This window comes from Prinia subflava, chromosome 4 (genome assembly GCF_021018805.1).
Source record: "Prinia subflava isolate CZ2003 ecotype Zambia chromosome 4, Cam_Psub_1.2, whole genome shotgun sequence".
NCBI lineage: Eukaryota > Metazoa > Chordata > Aves > Passeriformes > Cisticolidae > Prinia > Prinia subflava.
The window spans coordinates 2923350-2948543 of record NC_086250.1 but is presented as its reverse complement, the minus strand read 5'-3'; the positions used below and the strand labels follow the sequence as shown (position 1 = coordinate 2948543).

The 25194-nt window shown below is 40.1% G+C and overlaps 1 protein-coding gene across 1 annotated transcript in view; it reads right to left on the bottom strand.

Moving 5' to 3' along the window:
- DERA (deoxyribose-phosphate aldolase) overlaps positions 1–25194 on the bottom strand; it is a 41882-nt gene that overhangs the window by 14543 nt on the left and 2145 nt on the right. The window contains exons 2-6 of the mRNA XM_063395177.1: positions 19430–19527; positions 17045–17192; positions 16256–16351; positions 14621–14755; positions 9299–9427 (exon numbers count right to left, since the gene is read on the bottom strand). Coding sequence (XP_063251247.1) covers positions 9299–9427; positions 14621–14755; positions 16256–16351; positions 17045–17192; positions 19430–19527 — 606 coding nt within the window. The remainder of the gene's footprint in view (positions 1–9298; positions 9428–14620; positions 14756–16255; positions 16352–17044; positions 17193–19429; positions 19528–25194) is intronic.

Genomic DNA, 25194 nt, shown 5'->3' with positions numbered 1-25194 from the left:
CCCTGAGCTTTGCTGAGCTGTCAGGTGCCAGCCTGAGGAGGGCACGACCGCCCCGCCTGCACCTTTCCCTCTGGCACAAACAGCAAAAAAAGCCAGGAGGAATCCCGTGTTCAGCCTTTCCCAACATCAAATCACACACAAAGGTGTCTGATAAGCATTTACATTGGAAGATGCTGTTCTGGGGTGAAGTACAGCAGTGTTACATATCCTTATCTATGAACTAAGCACTGTATTCACTTCCGTGGAGGGCTTGAAGGCCCCCAGACATTTGCCCAAAGCAAAACCACATTGTCTCCATTTAATTACCTCTCTTTTCATCCTTGCTGTGATCCAAATGGCTGAGTTAAACAAAATGGTTACTGGTAACAGGAGACCATTGATAACCAGCAAGCTGAGGTGAGTGTACGTGCACAGAGTTCAAAAGGAAATGATGCTGCTGCATGCTGTTTACAACTCCAGCATGAATTTATAAAGTGAATTAGCAAGAATTAAAAGGATTAAAGTCCCAGGAACCGATGAAGTCAAAGAGAAATAGAAAATGGATTCACTCCTAAAAAGATAAAATTATTTAACAACTTATTAAAACAGTTCATCACTGTAATTAAAATCCAAGTGCCTGGAAAAAAGTGCCACAAGAAAGGTAATTATTTATGAGGAGACTTTAAAAAGCCATTCACAGTGAATTTGGGAGAGAATCAGCCTGAAAGAGTTGGTAGTAAAAAGAAATTGTTTGTTTATTCATAAAACTTATTTTAGTCTAGCCTACCACTAAGAATCCCTAACATCTGCTCAATGGCAGCTGTAAGTAACATTAGGAACACTCAGCCAATTTATATCTTTCCTTTTTATTAAAAAGTAAACAGGTCTTTTTAAAATATTCACTAGTAAATTAACATAAAAATCAGTGCTGTAGCTAACCACATTTTGTGGAAAGGCAACTGCAAGCTTTGCATGGTGATGATCTCAATCTTTCTACATTTCACTGACTACTTTACTCTTATGTGATGTCCCACCTAATTTAGCAAATGAAAACGTAGAAAACTTACAAGCCATACAGGAGTCACTGCCATGAATAATACAAAATGCATCACTGATACCTCAAAAGCCATATTAGTTGCCTGCTGACTTTAACTTATTCTATTCTTATCTTTCCTTTGCCTTCCACTGTATAAAAAGTCCCCTCAAATAATCTCAGATCTCTCCTGCTTCACGAACAAGACATTCATTAGACAGGAAGGAGCAACAAAATACAGTGGTGTTACTAATTAATAATTATTTGTTCTCATCTGCAGCACTCAGATGACAAAGTGCTCTGCTTGTTCCCATGTTTCACTGCAAAACTGTGTTCTTAAGACAATAAAAAAGGCACAGGAACACTTCAAACCTAAAAGCTTCTCTTTACTGCTCACCAATTTTTTTTTTACTCAAGCTCTTCAACATATTAGAAGGAAAATATATTACTTTCTTCTTGAGTTTCTCTCCCAGCTTCAGTTCTTACTTCGTAATACCAGCAAGTGCCTGCAAATGAACTCACCAAGAAGCAGTTCAAGGCGATTGAATAGACCTTTTTATTTTACTAGGATATTTTTGTTTTACTTCTAGGGAAAAAAACCCAAGCATTTCCACTTTAGTTTAAAGCTGAGCTGTAATTGTAACCCAGGCATGGTTACAACAGCACAGGGTCCACCCAGCTGAAGCTCCTGCAGGATTCTGCCTTGAAGCTGCAAGCAGAGACCAAGCAAGCTGCTGAGAACTGGATTTGCTGAGATCCAGAGCAGCTGCAAACACAGGGCCTGCTTACAACATAAACCTAACTAGTCAGCTATCAACAGCATGTTAATGGAGTCAGGGTGGCAGAGAACCAGCTGAAAAATGCCATCCCTCCTCCTCATCCCTGTCCATCACACCCCACCAAGCTGCTTCCACATCCTGGGGTCAGCTCAGTTCCAAAGCTCCATTTATGAGTTGGGCTTTGTGATTCCTTTTTGTTCTCCACAGGTTCCTCCCAGGGCTAGTGGGAAGGAGGCTTTTGAAGATACACGCCTCACAATCTTGTATTCCATAATTTAAGTTCAGTGTGATGCATGGAATATGGAACATCATCCCTTGCTTCCTGTTTGGTCCATTAGAGACAAACTGACAGATCTGTGTGACAAACTACAAGATTTCACTCCTTCACTCCTGTGAAATTGGACACTGGACTGGCAACATGACTGCAAAGGTGATGGAAAGAAGATGTTACACTCAAGGAGAGCTCCTGGTATCACCAAGGAGGAATCTCTCCTACACCTTAGGTTTAGGGAGAACTCAACTTTAGAAATCAGCTGCAATTTTACACTCCAGGGAAATCACTTTATAGCCCAAATGCTAGCAGGGAAGAAACACCAAAGGTACAAAAGAAAATCAGATGTCAGGTCCCTGTTGACTTGCCATGAAGTCTATGGCCTTGGCTGTCAATTTAGTCTTTAAAAAATTCCCTCAAAAGGAGTAATAACCCTATAAAGCACAGGCAGAAATCTTAAATTGTCTTATCTGAGAGATGCTGAATCTTAAAATTTCTGATCAAGAATTAAAAAAAAAAAAACCACCACCACCAAATCAGGAACATTTCCCAGGGGAAGAAATTCCAAAGTATAGTGCCAAAGAAGGGAATATTTTCCATTCTTTCCAAGATCTCCCCAACACAATCTGAGCTGTAACAACAAGAACCAGAGGAACACAGAAAGGTTGGGATACAGACTCCAGGTATCTGCCAAGGAAATTCAACTTCCTTGTGTAACTCATCAAAAACACTGCAAGCAACCAGAGAGACAAGCTGGAAGAGTCTCTTTCCAAACACCACTGAAATGAGGATATTCTGTGACAAATGCATTTGCATTTGAGCAGTCCTGTGCAGCTCAGTGAGGAATGTGTTCATGCCACCCAGCAGTCAGCATTTCTCTGCACTTCATGATGCAGCTCTTCAAAATGCACCATTAGGACATGATCTGATAAAGGCTCCTGGGTGTCTTTATATTGATATCAGTGTGTTCCAACATTCAGCTTTAACATTCAGGTAAGGAAAAGAATCCATGCCCTCCTTATGGGAAATTCCTTGGTTTGTCCCATTTTCATGGTTCAGCTGGTATTTCACTTATGTTTGTGCTCATCTCTTGCTATGCCTCTTTGTCTTTCCCTGTGTCCTTATGAAGAAAAGGTATATTCAAGTGAGTATCCATAGTTTTTTTGAAGTAGCCTAATGATGTTAAAGATCACACATTCCTGATGCATTTTTCCACTCAACACATTTCTTTTCAAAAAAGTCTAAATCCACATTGCTTCTGCCATGAGCACATCTTCAAATCAGACAGGCACAATCACTAGGCCTTGATACCTTAAAAAGCAACAACAAAAAAATCCAGGACCTGCAACCCTAAAATCATGCTTAGTTTATTTCCACATCTATATTAAGTTTCTGTTAGGGAACTGGATTTTCTAACCAATGTTCCTACTTGCAATCGCTTAAAAGAGACTTTAATATTTCATAAGCCAATTTTATATAATTGATAGGTTCAGTAAATTAAATATTTATTTATATTTTTCACTGGTTTAGTAGAATTTAACACCTGCTGCTGACAGAATAAAAAAAAAAACCAACCTGAAATATCAGGGAAATAAATAGTACCCAGTACATCTATTGATTTTACATAATATTTCCATGTTTTAAAATTGCATTCTCTCAAACCATTACCTTCAATACCAGAGCTTCACAGATGCAAGGTTTTTTGCCAGGAACCCCTGTTATTTTGCTGGCATGTTTAACTGGAACTATTCACTGTGCAACAATTTCCGAGTCTGAGGTGATATGAAACTTCAGAAGTTTTAATTCAAATTCTAACAAGTTATTTAACATAGAGACAAGGTTTCATTCATGGAGAAAATTAACCCAACAGGGGTGCTTTCTCACCTCTCTGCATCAGTTGTTATAAATTGAAAGTATACCGTTTAGATATTCCTTAATTAACATGTTTTGGAAAGATCTTGAATATCAGCAAAGGCAAAGTGCTATTCAGGCACTGAGGATAATTTGCTAATAGAAGGTTGACCCCTCTCAACAGTGTTCTACCCTGTCAGAACCTGCCCACTCACTGCAACCTGCTATTTCACAACCAGCTCCAAAGCACAAAGAATATAATAAAGGATATAACGAAGGCTAGACCCTTTCTTAAAGGTCAAGAAGCAGAAATCAGCATCCAAACCCTTCTCCTCGGAGAGAAGGACAAGCCTGGGATTTCTAAGGAGCTGTCACACTCCTGCCCCTCTGCAATCCCACTCTGCTCAGGGCAGGGAGGGCACCAAAGCACGGCAGAACAGGCAGAGCTCTCCCATTTGGAAGCACATTTTGGGCAGAGGGCTGTGAGAATACTGCAGGAGGAGCCCTCCCTGCTGCTCCTGCCTGCTGCAGGGCACAAAGCATCACCTTGGAGCTCTGCTGGCACTCCCAGGGCTGGTTCTACCAGGAAATCACAGCCAGAACCTCCCTCCCACCAGAAAATGTCCAGACCTTCTCTTGCTCCATTTCCCAACTCGAATCCTGACCAAGAGCATTCCATCTTCATGCACAGGCTCAAAATTTTCTACCTTCTAATGAGAGGAGCACATTCCTGTTTATATCTTAATTTACTAAGCCTCACAGAGGTTCTATAAAACGTGCAAATGTTAATTTTACACACAGAAAACCAGAGAGGAAAGAAGAGTTGCCAAAAGTGGTGATATGCTGGAAGCCATTCTGCAACCTCAAACCCATCTTCTGGCTTCCTGACTTGGTGTTCTTCTGGTGGGCACTGCTTCTATTTGTAAGTGGAGATGGTGGAGGGAGAAAGTCAAGGTGGTGTGGGTAACACAAAATCAAACAAACAGGTACAGAGCTGACAGGTTTTACATTGTTTTACACTGGTATTTCTTCTTTGACTTCATTGGAGGGTATATATTCTTATTTTCTGATTACAGGAGAAGGCCATTAATAGAACAGACCTTGTATAAAATTAGCAGGGTTGCCAGGCATCCTGCTCTGACAAATATGAATGGCCCCAAATAAAGATCTCCCCTCAGATATGGCTGTGTAGGCAGGCACACAGTTCAGTAAGCACATAAATAAATGCATAACAAAATGTGCCATTGCATGCACGTCTGGGTTTTTAACAAACTGCAAACAAATGAGGCTTCACTGTATGCCCTCTAACTCTGTTCTCACTTCACAGACTCTTTGTGTCTTTATTTTTTCCCCCTAACATCTTTGTTTCTCTTAAGTGTTACTTCTGTCCTCTACCTGCCCATGCAGGGTTCTGTTGACTCAACTGGAAAGACTTTTCATGAGAGCCTGTCTCAACCACTTTCCATCCCTTCACTTCTGATTCCCTACACACATATTACTGAGCTCCAGACAGATTTTTAAGTCTCATTTCACATTCCTTCAAGGTCTGCTTTACTCAAGCTCCACTTTTTTTCTTTTTTTTTTCTCCTAGTCTTTGTATGGCCTCTCATCAGCAATTCAGACCTGAGGATATTGTGATTGCATTGTTGGAACTTTCCAACTCCAAGCTTATCTATCACGCCTACATTATTTCTAGTGATTAGCTGCAGTATCACTGTTAAGCTTGTAGGCAATTACCTCATTTAAGGGAGCATCCTTGTAGTGCCTCACTGAACATGCTGTTATCTGCATTTTCATACTGCTGCCCTTTTTATTTCTCCCCATTCTGTACCAGAACAAATGAAGTCACTTGTTTCTGTTCCAAACTCTTTTGGGCTGACTGTATTTAAAGATACTCCATCTTTTGATCTTGCTCCTAATTCAGTAACTTTGTTAGTCTGTGATATTGTTCAAAACTTTGGGACAGACTGTCACACTGCTTCTTGGTTTTCCACAGTGTGTTTTGAGCTTGTTCTTTGCACTAAACTTTCAGTGATGTTAACTAAAGCCCTGAAGATGCAGAACAACCACAGACCATGCAGAATGCAGGACATCACTCTTTCCTGTTCTTTACACAGGTACTTGTTTAGATATATATAAAGAAAACAAGCATCTTTCAAATGTCACTGCTGTGCTCCCTCAGCTTCCCAAAGTGTGGTGTAAAAGCAGTTCTGACAGTCAATTTTTTGTCATTTTGTCTTGAAAAGATAAAATTTTCGCTTTCAAAGTACCTTTACTTAATCACTTCCTGCACCTCTTTCCTGGTCTGTGTATCTCAACAATTATGAATTGTTACACAGTACAATAAAGACCTGTAATTATGTAACATGGTCTTCCAGAATAAAAATCTTATAAATGAGTGAAATATACAATTAATCATCAACAGCTTTACTGAAGTATTTCTTTCCCACTGCAAGTTCATCTTTCCCTTCCTTGTCTGCCTTCCTTGGCTGTTTCTGATGTTTGTGCCAAGAAACAGAAGATTAAAAATGGCCCACCTCTCATACTATGTACAAGAACACCTTCTTGAGTGTTCTCAAAAAGAAATTGAGAAAGTTCTTCTTGAAAATTCTCAGTGAAGAAATATATAATAGTTACAATTAGCATGGGGTAGTCAGGCACCCATCTGTGCTCCTTAGGACTGTTTATTCCAAGAGATTACTTAGGCACAGCCTTGAGTGTCTCCTGTAGAAATGACGTGATTTACACGAGGATGCACCAGACACTGAACTCCACTAATTCCTTTATTGTCTGTCCCCAAAGCAGGGTCAAAACTGCAGTCAGTTTTCTTGGGAAGCTCACGCACTCAAACCACCACCAGGACTTGAAGAAGCACAAGAAATGGCAGAGGATGCTCTAAACCACAAATTCCCTGATTCAGTGCTAGGCATTTGTCTCAGTCAGCTCTCCAAAATCCACAGTGCATCCTGGCAGTGGGACAGAGGCACAGCTCCCTGCCAGCCTGTCCTCCTCCTCCTATTCTTGCCAGGTGAGTCACTGCCCTCAGAGGGATGTCAGCCCCTTTCACTCAGAAATAGCTTCCTAAATATTCCAGAGGAATTTATGGCGTGTCAGTCAAGTTGGTAAAGATATGGCTAAAAGAATTTAAGATAATTGTGTGTGTGCCTCCTCCCATTCTGATGTCCTTCCCCTTATGGACTATACTGGAGAAGGAATAAAAAGAAGCCATGGAGAATTATTTCAGAGAGAACAGGAGTCAAGAGCCATCAGTTCACATAGAGGAAAATGATATATAATATTCTAGTTTATATTTTATATAACTAAATATATCTAATATATATCTCATGTATGACGTGACATGACGTGACAGAATAGAATAGGATAGGATAGGATAGAATTTATATTAATGTTGTATATCTCATATATTTAAATTATATATATTATACCTCTGGTGGCTTTGTGCCTCAGGATTTTTGGTGAATGTGTGCATGCTCAGCAAGGCACTGCAAACTCTGTAACCCCAGGATTTTGTGCTCCCCACGTGGCATCACAGACAGTGAAGTGAGAACACTTTAAGGACTGCACTGATACAACTGCATGCAAAGCAAGGCTGTGAACCAGATTACTGAGGCTGTGACCATTTAAAAAAACCTTAAAACACTGCCAACCAATCAAAAACCCCACAGCAAACTAGTTAACCCTTTTCTGGAATAATTTTCAACTGTAATTCTTTGCAAACTCAGCTTACAATGACACATGGGAAGCACTTCTAACAGCACAGCTGAAGGAATTGTATTTTGCTGTAAAGGACACGAGGAACTGGCCAGAGGCAGCAAAAACTTCTACAGCCAGTTTTCCAGTTGAATCCACAATGCTATGGATTCATTTTCTCCCCAAAATGATACAAATATACAAGTAAAACAAAATTCAACTGGAATTTGAGGCTCTCAGCAGTTCTGACAAGTTGGAATCTGAAATCCTGGCCTTCAATGCATGTATATAGAGCACAAATAAATTCTTATTTTTACGCCAACCCACAAAGAAAAAGCAAAAGATTGAAATAAGGAAATTACTGGATATATTCAGATGGATAAGTATCTCGTAAAGTGAATAACTAGGCAAGGAAAATCATTAACAATAGAGCCATCTGCTGTATTTCAAAAAAACTACACCAGCAAAATTCTGAAAACGGTGAAACGCTTTATAAGCTGAATTCTTCACTACTCAGTGGTACAAAAAGTGATCATAATGATTAATGCATCAGTTTAAATAAGAGGAAATGTGTGTTTCTTACACCTCTTCTAATTAAAAGCAATGTTTAGTGGCATAATACTGATCCTCTGTGTCTAATGATACTAATTGACACTGTAGCTGGGCTTGTTAGGAGCCTGAAATGCTCTCCATTCCACTTGAATCAGAGAACTGTGTATGGTAACAGTGAGGTCAGCAGCAAGCTGAATATTTATTGAAATGCTGACAAGACACTTAATTGTGTTTCTTCTTGCTTTAAAGTAAGAATTTCAAGTCTGAAGAAAAAAAAAAAAAAAGAGGAGGAAAAAAAATCAACACAAAAAATGAGGGGAAGTTTACAAGACAGACTAACCCAAGTGGTTCTTAGCATGTCTTTACACTTCTAAAATAAACTTGAGGAGCCCTGTGGGAAAAGCAATGCCTGGAAGCCAATTCCCAATTTTGCATCTCCAACATAAACTTGGAACTCCAACTAAATTGGAACTCCAGTCTCCAACTAAAACATGGAACTGTAATCCTGGTTCAGCTAGGAAAAGTTGTACCAGCACAGACCCAAAGCTGCAGAGGGAGAAAATACTGCTGGAAATCTGGGATCAAATGGGTGCTAAAATGTAACACCCACAGAGTATGCACAGCCCCTGGAAACACTGTCCTGTCCACTGGAAGGTTTGTGTCCTGAGCTGCCCTCAGAGAGGGGGTCAGAAGTGATCACAAACAAAAACTGAGAGCTTTTTAAACATGAATCCTCACAGGAAAACATTTAAAAGCATTTAAAACAAGGTTGTGAGTCACCTACCTACATCCTACCTGTAGGCCAGCACAACTCTCTCCAGAAGCGTGTCTGCCCCAAATGCAGACATTAAATATTAAATATTCAGGTGGCTGACAACAACTTTTACTTGTTCCTACAACCCTTGCCATCCAGCAGTTTCTCACTTACCATTTCATGCAGGTTTTTTTGTAGGTTACACAAAACAAGTGACACTTCATTACTCCACCTGCAGCTTCAGTAATTGCTACACAGGCTTCCTCTACGATCGACAAAACCAAACGTCCACGAGTGGAACTTTCTGAGCCTCGTAAATAATTCAGCAGAGACATTCTTGGCTTAAAAGGAGGACCAGGTGCATTTACCTGCCATCATGGCTATCATACTGGCCTTGTAGACATTGGCAAGGGAGCCCAGTTCACCTGTAGCCAGGATGGTTTTCATGTGAGCATCTCCGCAGGCGGCGCGGCACTGACGGATCTCCTCGTACAGACCTGGGGACAAAGGGATCACACCAAATGGTCAAAGTTGCCTCAGAGATATTTGCAAGTATGGCAGTCATTTCCAGCTCTGGATTAATTTCCAATCTTGTAATTTGTCGTAGCACTGAGGAACTGAAGTTTGGTAAGTTCAATAAATTACATGGCTGGAGGTAATTAACAAGGCTGTGCGGTTTCAGGCTTTACACAAAAGCTATTAATGTCTGTTCTCTCAAAACTACAAATGTACAAAATGCCCATGAATACATCAGGAGCAAAAAATGCTATGATAGCAAAGAGTGATCTTTTCCAGCTGGTTTATATGGTAGCACATTGAATCAGGACTCAGAGATAAGTTTGTTTTCCTCTGCACCTGGCCAGTGAAACCCTCCCACCTTTCCTGGTAAAATTCAGCAGTGCTGCCACAAAAGTTTGCACATAGGGAGACTAAAAGAGCTAGAAATGAATGAAGCATTACTTTCAGAATTTGGCTGCTTGGGGATGTTTAAGATTGCTCCAGTGTGGGGAGAAAATCAGCTCTTACAGTGCACAGTCACCGTTTCTGGATTTTGAATTTAAAAAAAACTAAGATGCAAAATAAACAAACAGGATGCTTTGCAAGAGGGTCCTTTTGACAAAGTGTACTCAACCTTCAAACACATAATCAAAAAGTTCTTTGACACAAGGCTAAAACACATCTTTAAACAGGTCTTGCTAAAACAATCCAGGTTATGGAGTTGTTTTTTTTTTTTCAGCAATACTGGATTCTTTTCCCCTCAGCCCTTAAGTGAGACCTGGAAGCAAAGAGCAGGGTTTGCCAGCTGTGGCAGGGCCCTCGTGTGACTGATGCCATGGGCACACCAGGGTGTCCAGGGCTGGAACTGCTGGGCTGGCCTTCTGAGACACCCTGCACACATTAGCAGACAACTGGCTGATGCACTTAGCAAGTCCCTTTATAGACACCAGGCTTCACCTTGTTTCTTGCTGTGTACCAAAGGTGTGAATTAATCAGTACTAGCATGCAGTCTAACATGTTTTATTGATCAATTGGTGATGCTCCAGAAACCTACATCAAATCGAGGCTCAAAAAGGAAACACAAAGGACCTGTGCTATTTTTTTTTTTTTTGTGCATTTAATAACCCTTCTCATCTTAGATCCAAACAAAATCTCTTTTAGTGGGGCGAATCCTTCCTGAAGCTTTTGAAAACCCTGAGAAAGCAGCTTTCTTCTTCTGCTAGTTTCGGTAAGAAGAGGAAAAAGTTTCCCCTACCTTTGAGATGCGCCACCAAAAAAAGTCAAAATAAAATCAACAAAATCTCCGTTTAGGTTGGATTCCATGAAAAGAACTCCCATCCTCACAGTGGCTCCCTGGCAGGGCAGCTCCAGCACCCTCCCTCATGTTGGAAGAAGTGGGCACACTTTAATGGGGTGGGTGTGTGGGTAGGGAAGGATGTTCTTTATTCAGACAGCAATTATTGCCGACAATAGCTGATATTCACAGGGAGTTCTCAACCCCAGCTACATTTGGGACCAATTTAACCAGAGCATCCCAGTCCCAGTGCAAGCTGGAAGTTCTGCTTTGATACAGCACAAGTGTAAAAACTCCTACTCCTTCCAGAAATAAAAGGAGACGTTTCAGTGCTCAGTCAGATTTAAATCAAGGCACAAATGACGGGATTATCCTGAAAACATTTACCCAGGTAAATGTCCTAAGTACGGGTGGAGTTAGTCACTCTCAGAACGTACTCAGTGTTTCAGGGAGTGCTGGACTTCCTCTGGGACAGTCTGTGCTGCCAAAAAGAAAACCCAAACCAATAAACCCACAAAAAAAAAACCCCAAAGCAAGCCAACATCTATAGAATACACCCAGAGCCAGCTGCTCACTAATACAGTCTGCAGCAGCTCTTCTGACCCAGCTGTTAAAATGGATGTGGCATAAGGACCCTTCTACTTTGCACCACTTGAGATATCTGACAGCTTTCATGAACTTTAAGATGCACTGAGTGAAGTCAGCAAAATTCAGATTTTGTAGGGGACAAAAAAAATGCTTTCGTAGCTGTGGTTTTAATTTCACTGTTATAAAACACAAGAGTTGTAAGCTTTCTTGTAATTTTCCTAATACTGCAAATATTCAGTACATTATATTGAATTTTAGCAGCTATTAAATGCAGCAAAGAAAATGTTCCTTCCCCCACAGATTTCCCAAGCAAACATCCCTGAAAATTTCTGCTGGCTGTAATGTGCAGTAGATTATTTAGATGGTCTGTTACTTTGGTGTGATACATTAGTCCTAAAAATCACAAAAGAAAGAGGATAATCCAGATCTCCTACAAAGGAAATGAAAATATTACATGAGGGGAAAAAACACACACCACTTATTTTTTTATGGAATAGCTCTTCTTCAAAAAATATGGTGATAAAATCACTTTTTTTAAAAAACAATTCAATTTATTTGGTGTTTTTATCTAGTCAGTCACAATGACTGATGTTAGTCCCTTTTCTTACAGGAAAATTCAACTGCCACAGAGCAATTGATGGATTAAAAATTCTCCTGGATGGATTAACAATGGTACAATCCTGATGGATTAGCAATGCTACACTGAGAGTTGCTGCCAGCTGTGGAATTTGCACTAACATAACTGCACCCCACACAACCTCAGGAGGTACAGCAAATATTGATAATGGGGGAAAAAAGAATAATAAATAAATCCAGTCTGTTTCAACAAGTTGTTGGTCAATTTGGTCACTCCTTCCAGAAAGACTCCACATCCTGTGTCTAAAGGAAGTATCCAAATTGATCATTTATGTTTAATCCATACTTTCTCACGTAATACAAGACAATAGCTGAGTAAACTACTTTAAAGTAGTATTGTTTTAAAAGGTTATAAAAGGTATGTAAATTCATAAATGTGTATCTCATTTAATCTTATTTTCTGATGTAATTTCGCTGTCCAATAAAGCTGCTTTCATATTCAGCATTATTTAAAAGATCTTAACAACTACTTCACAAAGATCTGGAAAATACATTCTGAGCGTCATAAAGAGCTCCAGTAACGTTCAAGAACTGCTTTAAAATAACTTGACATAATTGGACACGCATTAAAATATTTAATAACCAAACAAGCCTTTGAAGCAAATCACAAAGCAACACTATTCTATTGTGGTGACCCCAATTATTGCACAGGCTAGAAGAAAAGCTAAAAATGCACAGGGAGATAAAGCACTCTACCACACAGATTTTTTTTTTTTCAATAACTTCTGAAATTGTGAAGTCTATCAGCATAGGAAAATATCCATAGAAGTTTATTATTATTATTAATAATATTGTTATTATTACTATTAGCATAAGTTATAATAGAACTGCAAGGCAGCTTATTTGATGAAGCACCTTAAACACAGGCACAGGTACTGCTCTACTTAATTTTATATAATATAAATTAATTAGATTTAGCCTAAAAAATCCTTCTCTATCCCTTCTTCTAGATTCCTTAGAAGTATTTTATAGATTATTCTGTATTATCCCATAGATAACATATTTATTGAAAGCTAAACAAGAAGATAGAACACTAGATTGTCACCAAAATATCCAGATCACCTAATGAAATAGGGGTTTTTTTGTGGGTGGTTTTTTTGCTTTTTGGTGTTTGTGGGGGTTTTTTTTGTTTTGGTTTGGGGTTTTTTTGGTGGGGTTTTTTTTTGTTGTTGTTGTTTTGTTTTGGTTTTGGTTTTTTTGGGGTTTTTTTGTTTGGTTTGGTTTGGGTTTTTTTTTTTGTTTGTTTTTTGGTTTTTTGTTGTTGTTGTTGTTTTGTTTCTGGTTTTTTTGAGGTTTTTGGTTTGGTTTGGTTTGGTTTTTGGTTTTTTGTTTGTTTTTTTTTTAATAGGAAAGTTCAGTATTGTAATTTTTCACTCTGTGGCAAGCAAATTCTGTTCCTGAAGTAGCTTTTCTTCAAGATCATGTAAACACGTGTCACAGACAGATCCAGATTCATGAATAAGCTTAGGAAATTGTTTGGAAATAATTTGAATTATGCCACAGGAGAAAGAAAAATAGGGATGGCTTTCAACCTTGTCATGACTTCAGCTCTGGCTAAAAGAATATGCATACCAAATTAAAAGCCATCCCTAATTTACTTATTTAGTAAACTGACAGCTTCATCTCACATCCATCACCGCTGTGCCTGTGCACTCCTCCCTTGTGATTTGTGCCACAAGGAGTAATTCATCTCCCATCAGAGGAAGCTCACAAAGTGTGTCCAGCTCCTTTCAGCCAGCATCCAAACTCTCTCTGCCTTCTCCTTCACATAACCCTTAAATAACTCAGACCAAAAGTATGGAGATTGCAAATACCACAAAATATTCCAGCAAGGAAACCAGTCCTGACGACACAGATGTAAAAACATGTGGGGGGTTTGGTTCAATCCTAACTGTTAATTGAAAGAAGAGCAGAAAACATGATCTATTACCATGATTTCTGTTATTTCCTTAAATAAAGTCAGGTACCAGGGGCCCATTATAAAGTCCTCCAGACAAATAGGATGTTATGGCACTGCATTATACAGCTAAATGGAAAATTCACTCCAAGACAATGATGTGTCTACCTTCACATGGAGATTAGTCATAGGAGCACTGTCAGCACTTAAGGCAAGCCATTCACAGTACATTAAGGATGCAATTAGAGCAAAAACCATCTTCAGCATTATTGTTCTTACTAATTAGTGGTAGTCTACAGACGCCAGAACATCAATAATAATAGGAACAGTCAATTTGTACCCTCAACTTTCAGGAAAAAGAAAACAACTCAAATACGTGTTTTCGTCAAGAATTGAAACATGTATATTTAAAAAGGTATCATCTACATTAGCAGCCCCTTGGGCTTTCTAACAAAACTCTTCAAATAATTAGGCTTTTACTTGCTATTCTTTTTTAATGCTGTACACAAAATCCTCTAAAGGCGTGGAGGGAATAGACCTGAATTTTCAAACCACAGAGCCACTCTGCCTGCCCAGCCTGACACAACTTCCAACAGCATTCCTCTCAAAAAAACGCAACCCTTTGCCACAAACTGATTAAATAGCTTTTATTTAGCTCAGAGCCCCAGATTATCACTCACTCTGAGGTGAGAGACCAAATTCTCCAAGGATTGATGGAGAGACTGGGGGAAGAGACAGAGACAGACCCTGCATGTTCATGTAGAAATCTCTCCTTACCTTCCCACTGGCCAGTGAGCACCAGGCTCCTGCTGATGACAATGTCGATCTCTCGGGCACCATACTCCACTGCCAGCCTGATTTCAGTCAGCTTGGTCTCCAGAGGAGTTTGTCCAGATGGAAACCCAGCAGCCACTAGCATGAAAGGAGTGCAGGCAGAAGGACAAAATGTTTTATGAATGTGCTAAAGTTTTATAAATTGACCATAAAATTGAAAATACCAGCGATGCAGCAAAAAGTTTAAACGTTCTTCTTTTTCTTAAAGCTTGCCATGATTCAAAAAATCTAAAGGCACCTTATCCCACCCTCTCTTCATCCACAAGAAGCATTAGCTCTACCCTCAAAAATCAATGTCCACAAGGTAAATGCATCTTGTGAAAACATCTTTCACGTGCCTTGATGTTTTCCAGACCAGCCTAAAGCCCAGTCTCTATTGCTTCCAGCAGAATTGAGCAAACCAGGAGTGAGCCCAGATATGAAGCAATACAAACAATTTAATATTCTCCAATTATTTTAAGTAGTTATTCGAGTTAAATCATAGTAATATTGTTTAACGGTTAAATCACAATATAGCAAAAATTGCTTTCAGTGAGTTCTATTTAAGATTATGTTTATGATGTTTAAGTACAAAACCCAAAGGTAACTTTGGAAATGGAAAAAATAATGGCTTTGCCAGAGACTGTCACTCTCTCTGGCATATAAATGCATTTAGTATGTATTTTTCCCCTACACAACAATTAAACAAGAACAGAACACTCACATGTACCTTAGCATTAAACACCTGATCTAACTGCAAAGTTTGCCCCTGCCTTGAGCAGGGGGTTGGACCAGATCACATCCAGAGTTTACTTCCAACCTGAGTAATTCTGATTCTACTTCTTGCTTCCTGCACATTCAGGACTCATCTCCTGTGTGTGGTGACTGGAGAGGAGCTGACCCTGGAAGATTTTGGGGGTGAAAGTCCTGAACCTGTGGCTGCTCAGCAGGCAACAAGCCTGGCTCTGCACACAGCTTCCCTGAGCCTGCAGGATGTGCTGGTTTGGGCTGGGATAGTTATCCCCATTGTGGCTGGGGTGTTCTGGATTTGTGCAGGAAGCAGCGTGGGTTCCACAGGGATGTTTTGGTAACTCTTGGCGAGTGGGCTGGGAGTGCACAAAAAAGCAGCTCTTATCTGAAACCACAAATTTCCTCATTTTTACACTTCCAATTCTCTTTTCCCCTCCATCCTGGAAGTGGGTGAGCCAGCAGTTGTGTGGCACACAGTTTGGTTTGGGCTAAACCTTGACACAGGATTACTTCAAAGCCAAAAATGATAGGGAAAATAAACCTTTATTAGAACTCCCATCATCGTCATCTACTTAGTGAATAGTGATACTTCTCCAGCACTCTATCTCAATTTCTTCTGTCCTGGTGAGAAAAACACTGCTATATTTTAAAGACCTCTGAAGAGTTTCCAGCAGAAGGACTTGGCATTCCTGATAAGCTTGAAGTTGAAAGATAACAAAAGACTATACCAGAAGAAAATCCACCTTCCTTCCACCTGTTACCTTTTCACCTTACTCCCTGACACAAAAGCAAGTCCAAACTTCTGGATTTTTCCTATGTATTTGATAACACCAAATGATTTAAGCTTACCTGAAGCCACAGGTATGTTACAGCCAGCAGCCTTGAGGGTGTTCACAGCATCAGAGACTCTTGCAGGATACACACAAACTGCTCCAACAGTGATACCTGCAAAAGCCACAGTTCCCTTTTCCATACAGAGAATTCCACCTTCCCCATGAGCTCCTGTGCCTTGTCCTCACCTCCCACTCCTGTGTTCTCACAAGGATGTTGAGCACTACACCAGGGGTGTTTGTGATGCTGCTCAAACAGTTCAGGTAATTCTCGTGCTGATTCCTCCCTCCCGTTCCTTCACCTGACCCTGGGAGCAAGTCTGCATCAGCAGGAGTTAAAACCCAAAGGATTTTATCCACACACTCACAGTTTAAGGCCAGCACACACAGTTAGGATGTGCTTGATCAGGGAATTGCTGCAAGAAAAGCTGCACTGCCAGGCTCTGTTCTTACTTGTGGAGCCAGGCTGAGCCCAGAGCAACTGGGCTGTCTTTATAGTGATGCAGCCCTCCTGCATTCCAAGCTAAAATACTCCTCTCTCAAACTCTCAGATAATTGACCTCATATTTTATACTTCAGCTGTCTGAAGAGTCCATAAATCCAAGTTTTAAAGAAAGACTTGGATATTTTATGTGAGTGGCTTCAATCAGAGGCCTGACTCCCCTTTAGTCCAGGCGATTTCCATCGATGGACCAACATCCTTTCCAAGAATAAAACAATGAGAAACAAATAAAATAAAATAATGAGAAAATAGTGAGGAAAAGCAGACATTTCCTCTGCAAAATACACACACCAGTAGCTGCCATACCTTTATCATGCATGTCCAAGGCTTTGAGCAGATCCTCCCTGACAGGGTGCTTTGCTTTAAAGCACAGCCTCTGAACATTTGAAGGAGTGTCATCGCCTGAGAGGGTGGTGAGGTCTATGCAGGTGACAGCTTTCAGCAGCCAGGCTGCCTGCAAAAGCAACAAAACAAGGAATGGAACATTTCTGTTCACACTCCCAAAGCCAAACTGCCTCAGAAGATGCAGGAATCAGAAGCCTGGCCCTCACTCTGGCAATGGGGAAATGTATAGGATGTAATCTGGAGGATAAGTAAATTATGGCTTAGCACAGACATGGCTGGCAGATATTTATTTGTTCATCTCTTCAGCAGTGTCTAATGACACAGAAAGGATCCACTTCCTTTTGTGTGAATCAGGAATAACAAACATCTCTAATTTTGGTGCAAAAAAAAGCCCCAAAAGCAAGAGGTAAGTGGCAAGGTTAAAGCACTCTTTAGATGGAAATGATTCAGAATTTTAAAGGACTTTAATAAGTCAAAGAATGGAACAGAAGCATAGCTAAAAATTTTATGAGCTTTTTTTGCTGAACGAAAATTGAGCTTGGGACATTATTTTGAAGTATTTGTTGAAGGTCTTCCAGAAAATGCTCATTTACAGTGATGGCTTCACTCAAAGCTGACTTCTCTTGAAGGGCACTTGTACAGGGGGAAAGTTTGCAATGGCAATGGGGTAATGAACCATCACTGGTTAGTCTAAGCCTGACTGATTGTTTCTGGTTTCTCCTTTTATCCTATAATTCTTTAAAAGAGATTTTCTCGTGAAATAGTTTTATGTTACTTTTACTTGGACTTTTTAACCTCTGTTTGAGGGAATTCTTGTCTCCTCTCACATGACATGAATCACAGTCTTCAAGACAGATGTAGTCAGGGGGTTTCAAGAACTGGTATAAACTTCAGGGTTTTTAAAAGGGTTTTTCAATTGGGTATTTTGGGAAACAGGCTCCAGAATTTGAATCTGTGGTGCTGCTTACATTCAAACACGTGCAGGTTCAAAATCATCTCTGCTGAGAAAACAGCCCTGCAGTGACAATGTTCAAACAGAGAGATGCTTCTGACACCCTTCCAAGTAAAACCTTGCTCGAGTGCTGGTGTTTCTCCACAGGAGAGGGGAGAAGTGTCAGGAATAAACATCTGTCCTCCAGCTGTGTTGTGACACTAAATCCCCTTCTCCCCAGTGAGTCTCTGTAATCAAAGCCTGTGGCTTTCTCTTTGTTATTTACGTGGTAGCCTCAGACAAAAGAAATTTTTAGATTTCTGCACCTGCAGTATCTGAGGACAGCCAGGGTTATGGAATATCATCTGCACCTTCTCACTGATGCTATTTCCCAACTTAGAACCACTGGACTGATAAACCTGGTATCAAGGAACGTTTTATGCATAAGAAACACTAAAGAAATGCTGAGCTGGTGTCTAAATCTCCTCCATTTATCTCAATTTTTAAAATTTAATCTTTCAGGAAGGAAAAAGAGGCAGGAAACCTTTTTCTATCACCTTCATACACCTACATCAAATTATCCCCAAACTGCAATCCCAAAATCTGTGCTCCTTGTGAACACAGCTTCAGCCACTCCAGAATGGTTGCACGATGTCGACTATTCTGAACAACTTTTTAAATATTAAGTATAATTAAATGATTCTTGCTTTGTTCTGTTACTTTCCACTCTCAAGATTGATCCTGCATCATCTCCTTCCCTCCTGCCTCCAGGTTTTCAGCTACTGCTGCATTGTTTGCAGAACAGCTGCTTGGTGAATGGAGAAAGTTTGTCTTTTTATACTAAGATGGACAATAACCAACAATTTACCTTATCTCAGCACCTGAAAAACCAGTTTTCCTAACATGAGTGGGCTCCTTCCCCCCACCAAGTGCCACAGGCAGTCAGGACTTTTGAATTTTAGCTAAGAAACTAGTTAAGCAATGAAATCACACACATTGAGAATGTTTAAGCAAAGAAAAATCATCCAGGTAGGTCAAACTTGACAGGGACCATGATCATATCTTACAGCTTTAAAATTAAAAAATAAGAAGGCAGCATGCAGAGAAGTCTGTCTGGGAAACAGAATAAATGTGGAGGGATAGTAATATACAATTTAATCCACTCATGAATAAAGATGACTTAAATCCATTTGCGGTTTTGCCAGTCATGAGTTATAAGGTTTTTAACTTGTTTGGATAAATGCTTCACCTTATTCCATCCCATCATCATCAAATACAAATTACTAAAATAAGACGTGGACAAGCACATCTTTTAAGTTTACATGTATCTTGAAAAAAATTCAATATTACAGCCTGGAGAGGGAGAGTGACTGCTTTAAAAATACAGGAACAGAATGCATAAGAGGAGCACTTACTTGCCAATTACCTTTCACAGTTTTCCATTTTTTAATTTGTTCTGCATGCCTCACCACTGCAGGTCGATTCACATACACTTTGGAGATCCAGCCAAGTTCTGGGGGGAGAAAGGAAAAAAAACACCTCATCTATTTCAGTGTTCTTTTAATATATGGTGTTGTACTTCAGAAGAAAGTTGTAGAAAGTTTGGAACCTCTGAAGAGTATGCTGTGATTTCATCTCCTTCTAAAGTCTTGTGTACTTACCAACAGTCCAAAATAAGCTCAGCTTCTGTTAGGGGATGATCTGTGAAGTGGGTATTTCACACAGCATGTTCTGTGTGCCACTACGAGTGAATTAACTGAGTGCTGATGAGACAGAGACACTGCGCTGCCAGCCCTGGACTGAGAAGTTTATTATACATGTAGCATGAAAAAAAAACCCCAAAAACAATCCACAAAACAGCCTTCTGCCATTGCTTGATGACTTATTTCTAGATTTCAGAATTCCCAAAGAGCAGCAGATGCTCAACATGTACTAAAATGATGGAACTGTCTAGAGCCAGAAGAATCAAATATTGGCTTAACACTGCTTAACAAAGGGGATCTGACTGATAAAGGAGAATTGAGGGCTCAGGCTCTTGAATCTTTAAATTTCTGCTTATATGGTAAAGCCAGAGGGTAATTTTTAATATTAACAAACACAGACTGCTCAGGAAAGTACACAGGAAAAAAGAAACTGGAATATCTTTAAAATCTTTCACATCCCAAAACCATAAAAAACTCTTCTGAATACCTATCCCATAAGCATTCCATGAAAACACTCTGAAAATAACATCAACAGTCATTAACCACCAATCATCAGCAAATCACCACCATCAGTCATCAAATATCACCACCAGTTAAGGTTAGAATATGGACATGGGCATAGTCAGATACTAGGAGATAATAATTCTGGGTGACTGAATTTATTAAGAGCATGTCACTCTATGAATCTTCTTTACTACGGTGTTAAATTGCATTTCCCTTGAGCATATTGATTAAAAAAAAAAGTTTAAAACTTAAAAAAAAAAAAAAAAAAAGCTGGTAGACAAAATCACTAATTTTGTACAGAAATCTTATAATTTTTTTCTTCCTACTGAACAGTTTTAATAGACTAAAAAAAATTTTAAAAAATAAAAAAATATAAAAAGCAGAAAACTAATATACTAGCCAAAATATGTAAATAAAAGCTTGTTTTCCTACATTTACAAAAACCAATTCAGGGTAAAGATGACTCAGTGGAAATGCAGGACAACATGGAACAGCTGAACAAAATCTTGTTCTGAGCATAAGTAACCTACTGTGCCACCACTGTCCTATTGCCACATACAAGCTATTAGTGAGTGGTACCCACAAAGGGTTAGCTAAAAGCAGAAAAAATAAATCAGAGGAGGAATTTCAAAGGGATCCTAAGGAATTCATGGATTTTTTCTTTAAGAGTTCAGCATCAAGCTCACTGCATGGCAAAAAGGAAAAGGGGGAGCTTGGAAAAGTTGCAAGTGATTCAAAAACAAACTCTTGCTACTTCTTTTCCAATTTCGAAGCCTCAGGTTTATCCACCCTGCCCCCAAGGCGAGGAGCTCAGCTCAGCTGACTTGTGGAAAGCAGGTGGGAAAAGCTATTGCTACAAAAACTATGGCTACAGCTTTCCTCCTTTTTGGCACACAGGATATTTTTGACAAAGTCCACGGGGGAGATAAACACACACAAATAAATAAACAGAGGAGGGACACACAAACTCCATGTTGTGATTCTTCTGCTACGTGCCAAGTGCTGAGGTAGCATCATTTAATCATAATCTCATTTATTATAACGACTTTTGAACCCTCCTGGGTGCATAGTGACCTTTCAGCCCCTTTGGAAATGTGATAAAACCAAAGAGGTTTAGATGAGGAACTCAGCTTCTCCCTCTCTAACAAGGATCCTTTCAGCTGGGCTGCTCTAACCTACTCTTTCTACATCTTTGAAGACAACCAAGAGAACCAACTAGTAAACGATTTATAAAAACAATTCTTTGGGAGAATATCAAGCCAGTGTCCAGCCTGTTAGGGAAAATTCAAGTTTGAGATTAATATTTAGATGAAAGGACACAAGTTTTGCCCACGAGTAGGTTAATTCTTCATTACTCACTGTTTGTAGAGGAATTCAGTTGTATCTACCCCACCTGACTCTTGAGCATCCTGACCCAGGTCTAAGCAATCTTTTTAGGATGTAGAGTCCTGCACAGTAGATATGCTTAAAGGAAATAATTTACTATAAAGCCATTTGGAGAAAGGAAAGAAAAAGAGAAAGAAGACAATTCCTAATGGGAGAAAAGGTGTGGAAGGAGAGTGGAAGTGGAAAGTGTCCAAAGTCACCTGTGAAAGTCACCAAATATCTGATCAGCAATAGCTGACTGCATGCTCTGTGCAAATATGACAAAATCCATTGGTTTAAGCCCTTTCCACAGTCTGACACCTCTCACCCTCTGTTTTCAGTGACTCAAGGCTGGTCACAAAGGTAGCTGACACATGGCAAATCAGTAATGTCTAACACCTCATTTTTGGGCATGAAAGACCACAGAATGTGGATCTCCAAGTATTTTTTGAGTGTGGGAACTCAAACCACAATGCACAGCACAGGCAGAGAATTAAAAAAAAGAAAAAAAAAAAAAGGAATGATTAAAAAAAATCCGAACTCCATCCTTTCTGTACAACTTAATGTGAGACATCATGCAGCTTACTAGAGGAAATAAAATGGTGCAATAAAAATGGCACAGCAAGGAAGGACAAAGGTTCTGGTAATATGCAGCAGCAGATGGAGACTTCCATATAACACAGACCTTTTATTCAAGCCCATTCCTACATTAATTAAAGCAATGGGTAAGTGAAAACAAATATGTCTCAGCATAATTGTCTCTAAATAGACTTTCAAAGTTTGCCATGTGAGGTCTCATCAACTCTTTAGATCTAAGTGCCTTTATTCAGAAAAATCACTCACAATTCCAGCTTTTCTCTCTTTTTTCATTAAATATCAGAATAAAAGCATTTTTTGAAATAGAACTGACTGCCTTTGGATTCTCCCCCTCCCTCATTCCCCCAAGCTTTATGATTTAGTATCTGGCTAAGGAAAACTATATTTAATTAGGCTCATTAACCTTGCAGTGTGAACACGTCTTTTTTTTTTTTTTTTAAATAAGTCATCTGCTAGTCATCTGCACAGTCATGTGGCTTCAGGGATAAAAGTAATTAAAGCAGTTACACTACAGCTAATTAGCCAATATTCTGTAATCACTCTTCTAGTTTACTTTTTCCTCTGAAGACATTTGAAAAAATCATATCCAATTCCTTAACAGGAAATTCACCTCCTCTCTTTGAAGAACGCGAATCCAAAAATACCAAGCATTTCCTCAGAAAACAATAAATAAAACCACTTCATTAGGATAATTACATAAATATCCAAGCTTCCTAACACATTCCTCATAAAGCAGACTAAGCTTTACTGAAGCTTTTTTAAAAAAACGTGTTGATGGCATCCCTTCAGATGGCTGAAACAGAAAGCTCATGAATGCCTGAGGCGGTGGTTTCACAGGGATTTTAAGGCAGCACTGTTCCCAAAAGGAGCTGCCCCCCTCAAGTGGTTCTTTCATTCTGTGTGCCAGAGACACCATGTGTGCTCCTGCTCTTCCCATGAGCACGATGAAACGGGGAAGAGAAGTGATGAAAGCTGTTATTTTGGGAGAGGAGACTGAAACTGCATCCTGAACCTTCCGTGGGGAAATGAGGAGTTCAGCCGGACACAGGCTGACCCCAGCTGGCCACACAGAGCTGAGCAGAGCTACTGGAGGCAGAGGAAAAGCTTTGGGCTCGGCTCTTGTTACTGGTGTCTCACCATGGACACCTTGGGGGTTATCAGCTTTGTCAAGACAGAAGCCATGGGTATTTTTCCACTTGATATGGATCAACAGATCCTTAATTTCACATGGCTCTTCCTTTATACGACAGAAGTTCAGTCCCCAAGTTATCAGCATCCAGATACTCAAAGCAGGACACCAAAGCATGAGCCCTGAAGTAGAAATCAGCTCTGCTGCCTTGTGCCATCAGTGAGATCACGGTGCTGTCCATGGATCATACAAGATGGATCATGGTATCCTCCTCCAAAGCACTCTGGAAACCACTGCAAGCCTTTCCCCAGGAAGAGATGCAGAACATCAGAACCTGGTTTCCTGCAGCTCCAAGTCCCCTGTTGTTCCCTCTCTTCTTCCCTGGCTTCAGACACCTCCTCACCCCAAAACCCCAGCTGTCCTCATCACAACCATGAGTAAACCAGGACCCTGTCACTTGGATAAAGGCCAAAATAAAAGTTGCAATGAAAATTCATATAATTGCTGATCTGTATCTGCCTGTCCCTCAACAAAAGAACTGATTTGGTCACTCCACCCAGTGCCTTACTTATTTCCAAGACATCTACTTGTCCTTCAAATTTGATTAAAATTACCCAGCAGATTCAAAAGGAGTTAGAACAGTGAAGAATCAGAGCCACAGTACAGGCTAAAAACAACTATTAATATATTAGAACAGAATTATGCTGTCTTGAAAAGGGATGTAACACTTCATTATCTAAATGCCACTTACCAACAGGCTAGCTCTCACATGTAGATGGCTCAGAAATACCAACTATAATTAAAAATATCAATTGAAACATAATTAATGTATTTTTGGCCCTTCAGCTAGAGGGTCTGAGCCACGCAGATAGATAATGGGGTTCTTTTGGAATCCAAGAACATTGCAAAACAACTGCAATTAATTACTCATTACTCAGGATACATACATATATGTGTGCATATACATATATTCAGACATATATAGACACACAGAGGTAATAAAACATATCATCATAGAATAATTTGGGTTGGAAAACCTTTGAAGATCATTTGTGCAATGCAGTATCAGCTCTGAGGTCAGAGCAGGCTGCTGAGAGCTTTTTTCAGGTGGGTTTTGAGAGTCCCCAAGGATGAAGATTGCACAGCCTCTCTGAGCCCATCACCTGACTCTTCTGCCCCAAGTTTTTCCTTATATCCACTATGAACTTCTCTGCTTCAGGACCCCTAAAGCCCATTTCCCTGGGCTAAACCAGCCCAACTCTTTAGCCTTTCCTCACAGGGCAAGTGCTCCAGCCCCAGCCCCACTGTGCTGTCCCTCTGCTGAAGCTGTGATGGTTTTATAAATCTCTCTTTCATCCTGGAAAGAGAAACTGGACCCAATCTTCAGGACAGAGGGGATGGTCCCTGTGTCTGCATCCCCACAGTTAAACCAAAGCAGCTACCAGCTTGCACTCCCACAGCAGATACTCACTGATATGTTCCAATATTTCATTGTGAAGTGACATTAAAAGTTGCATCTGATACTTTCCTGAAGCGTGACAGAACATGAAACATCTGGGCTGTTATAACCCAGTGGCCTGGAGAGCAGAGCAGGAGGGGCAGGCTCGTTTCCCTCCCTGCAGGCATCGTGGTGAACCCGAGCACACAAGCTCTGCAAACAGTCCTTGTGGAATGAAAAACTTGTAAAACTCTTTGTCCAGCTGATTTACATCACTCTCAGGTGGCAAATGTATCAGAGTATGGCTGCTGAGCCTCTGCCTGTGCACATCAGGGTCCTTCCATCTGTGGAACATGCACCTGCTCTTTATTCCAAGGAAACACCTTCTTCTACTGAGGTGCAGTGATGGGTACAAGGCAAGGAGGTAAGGAGGGAGGAATCAAG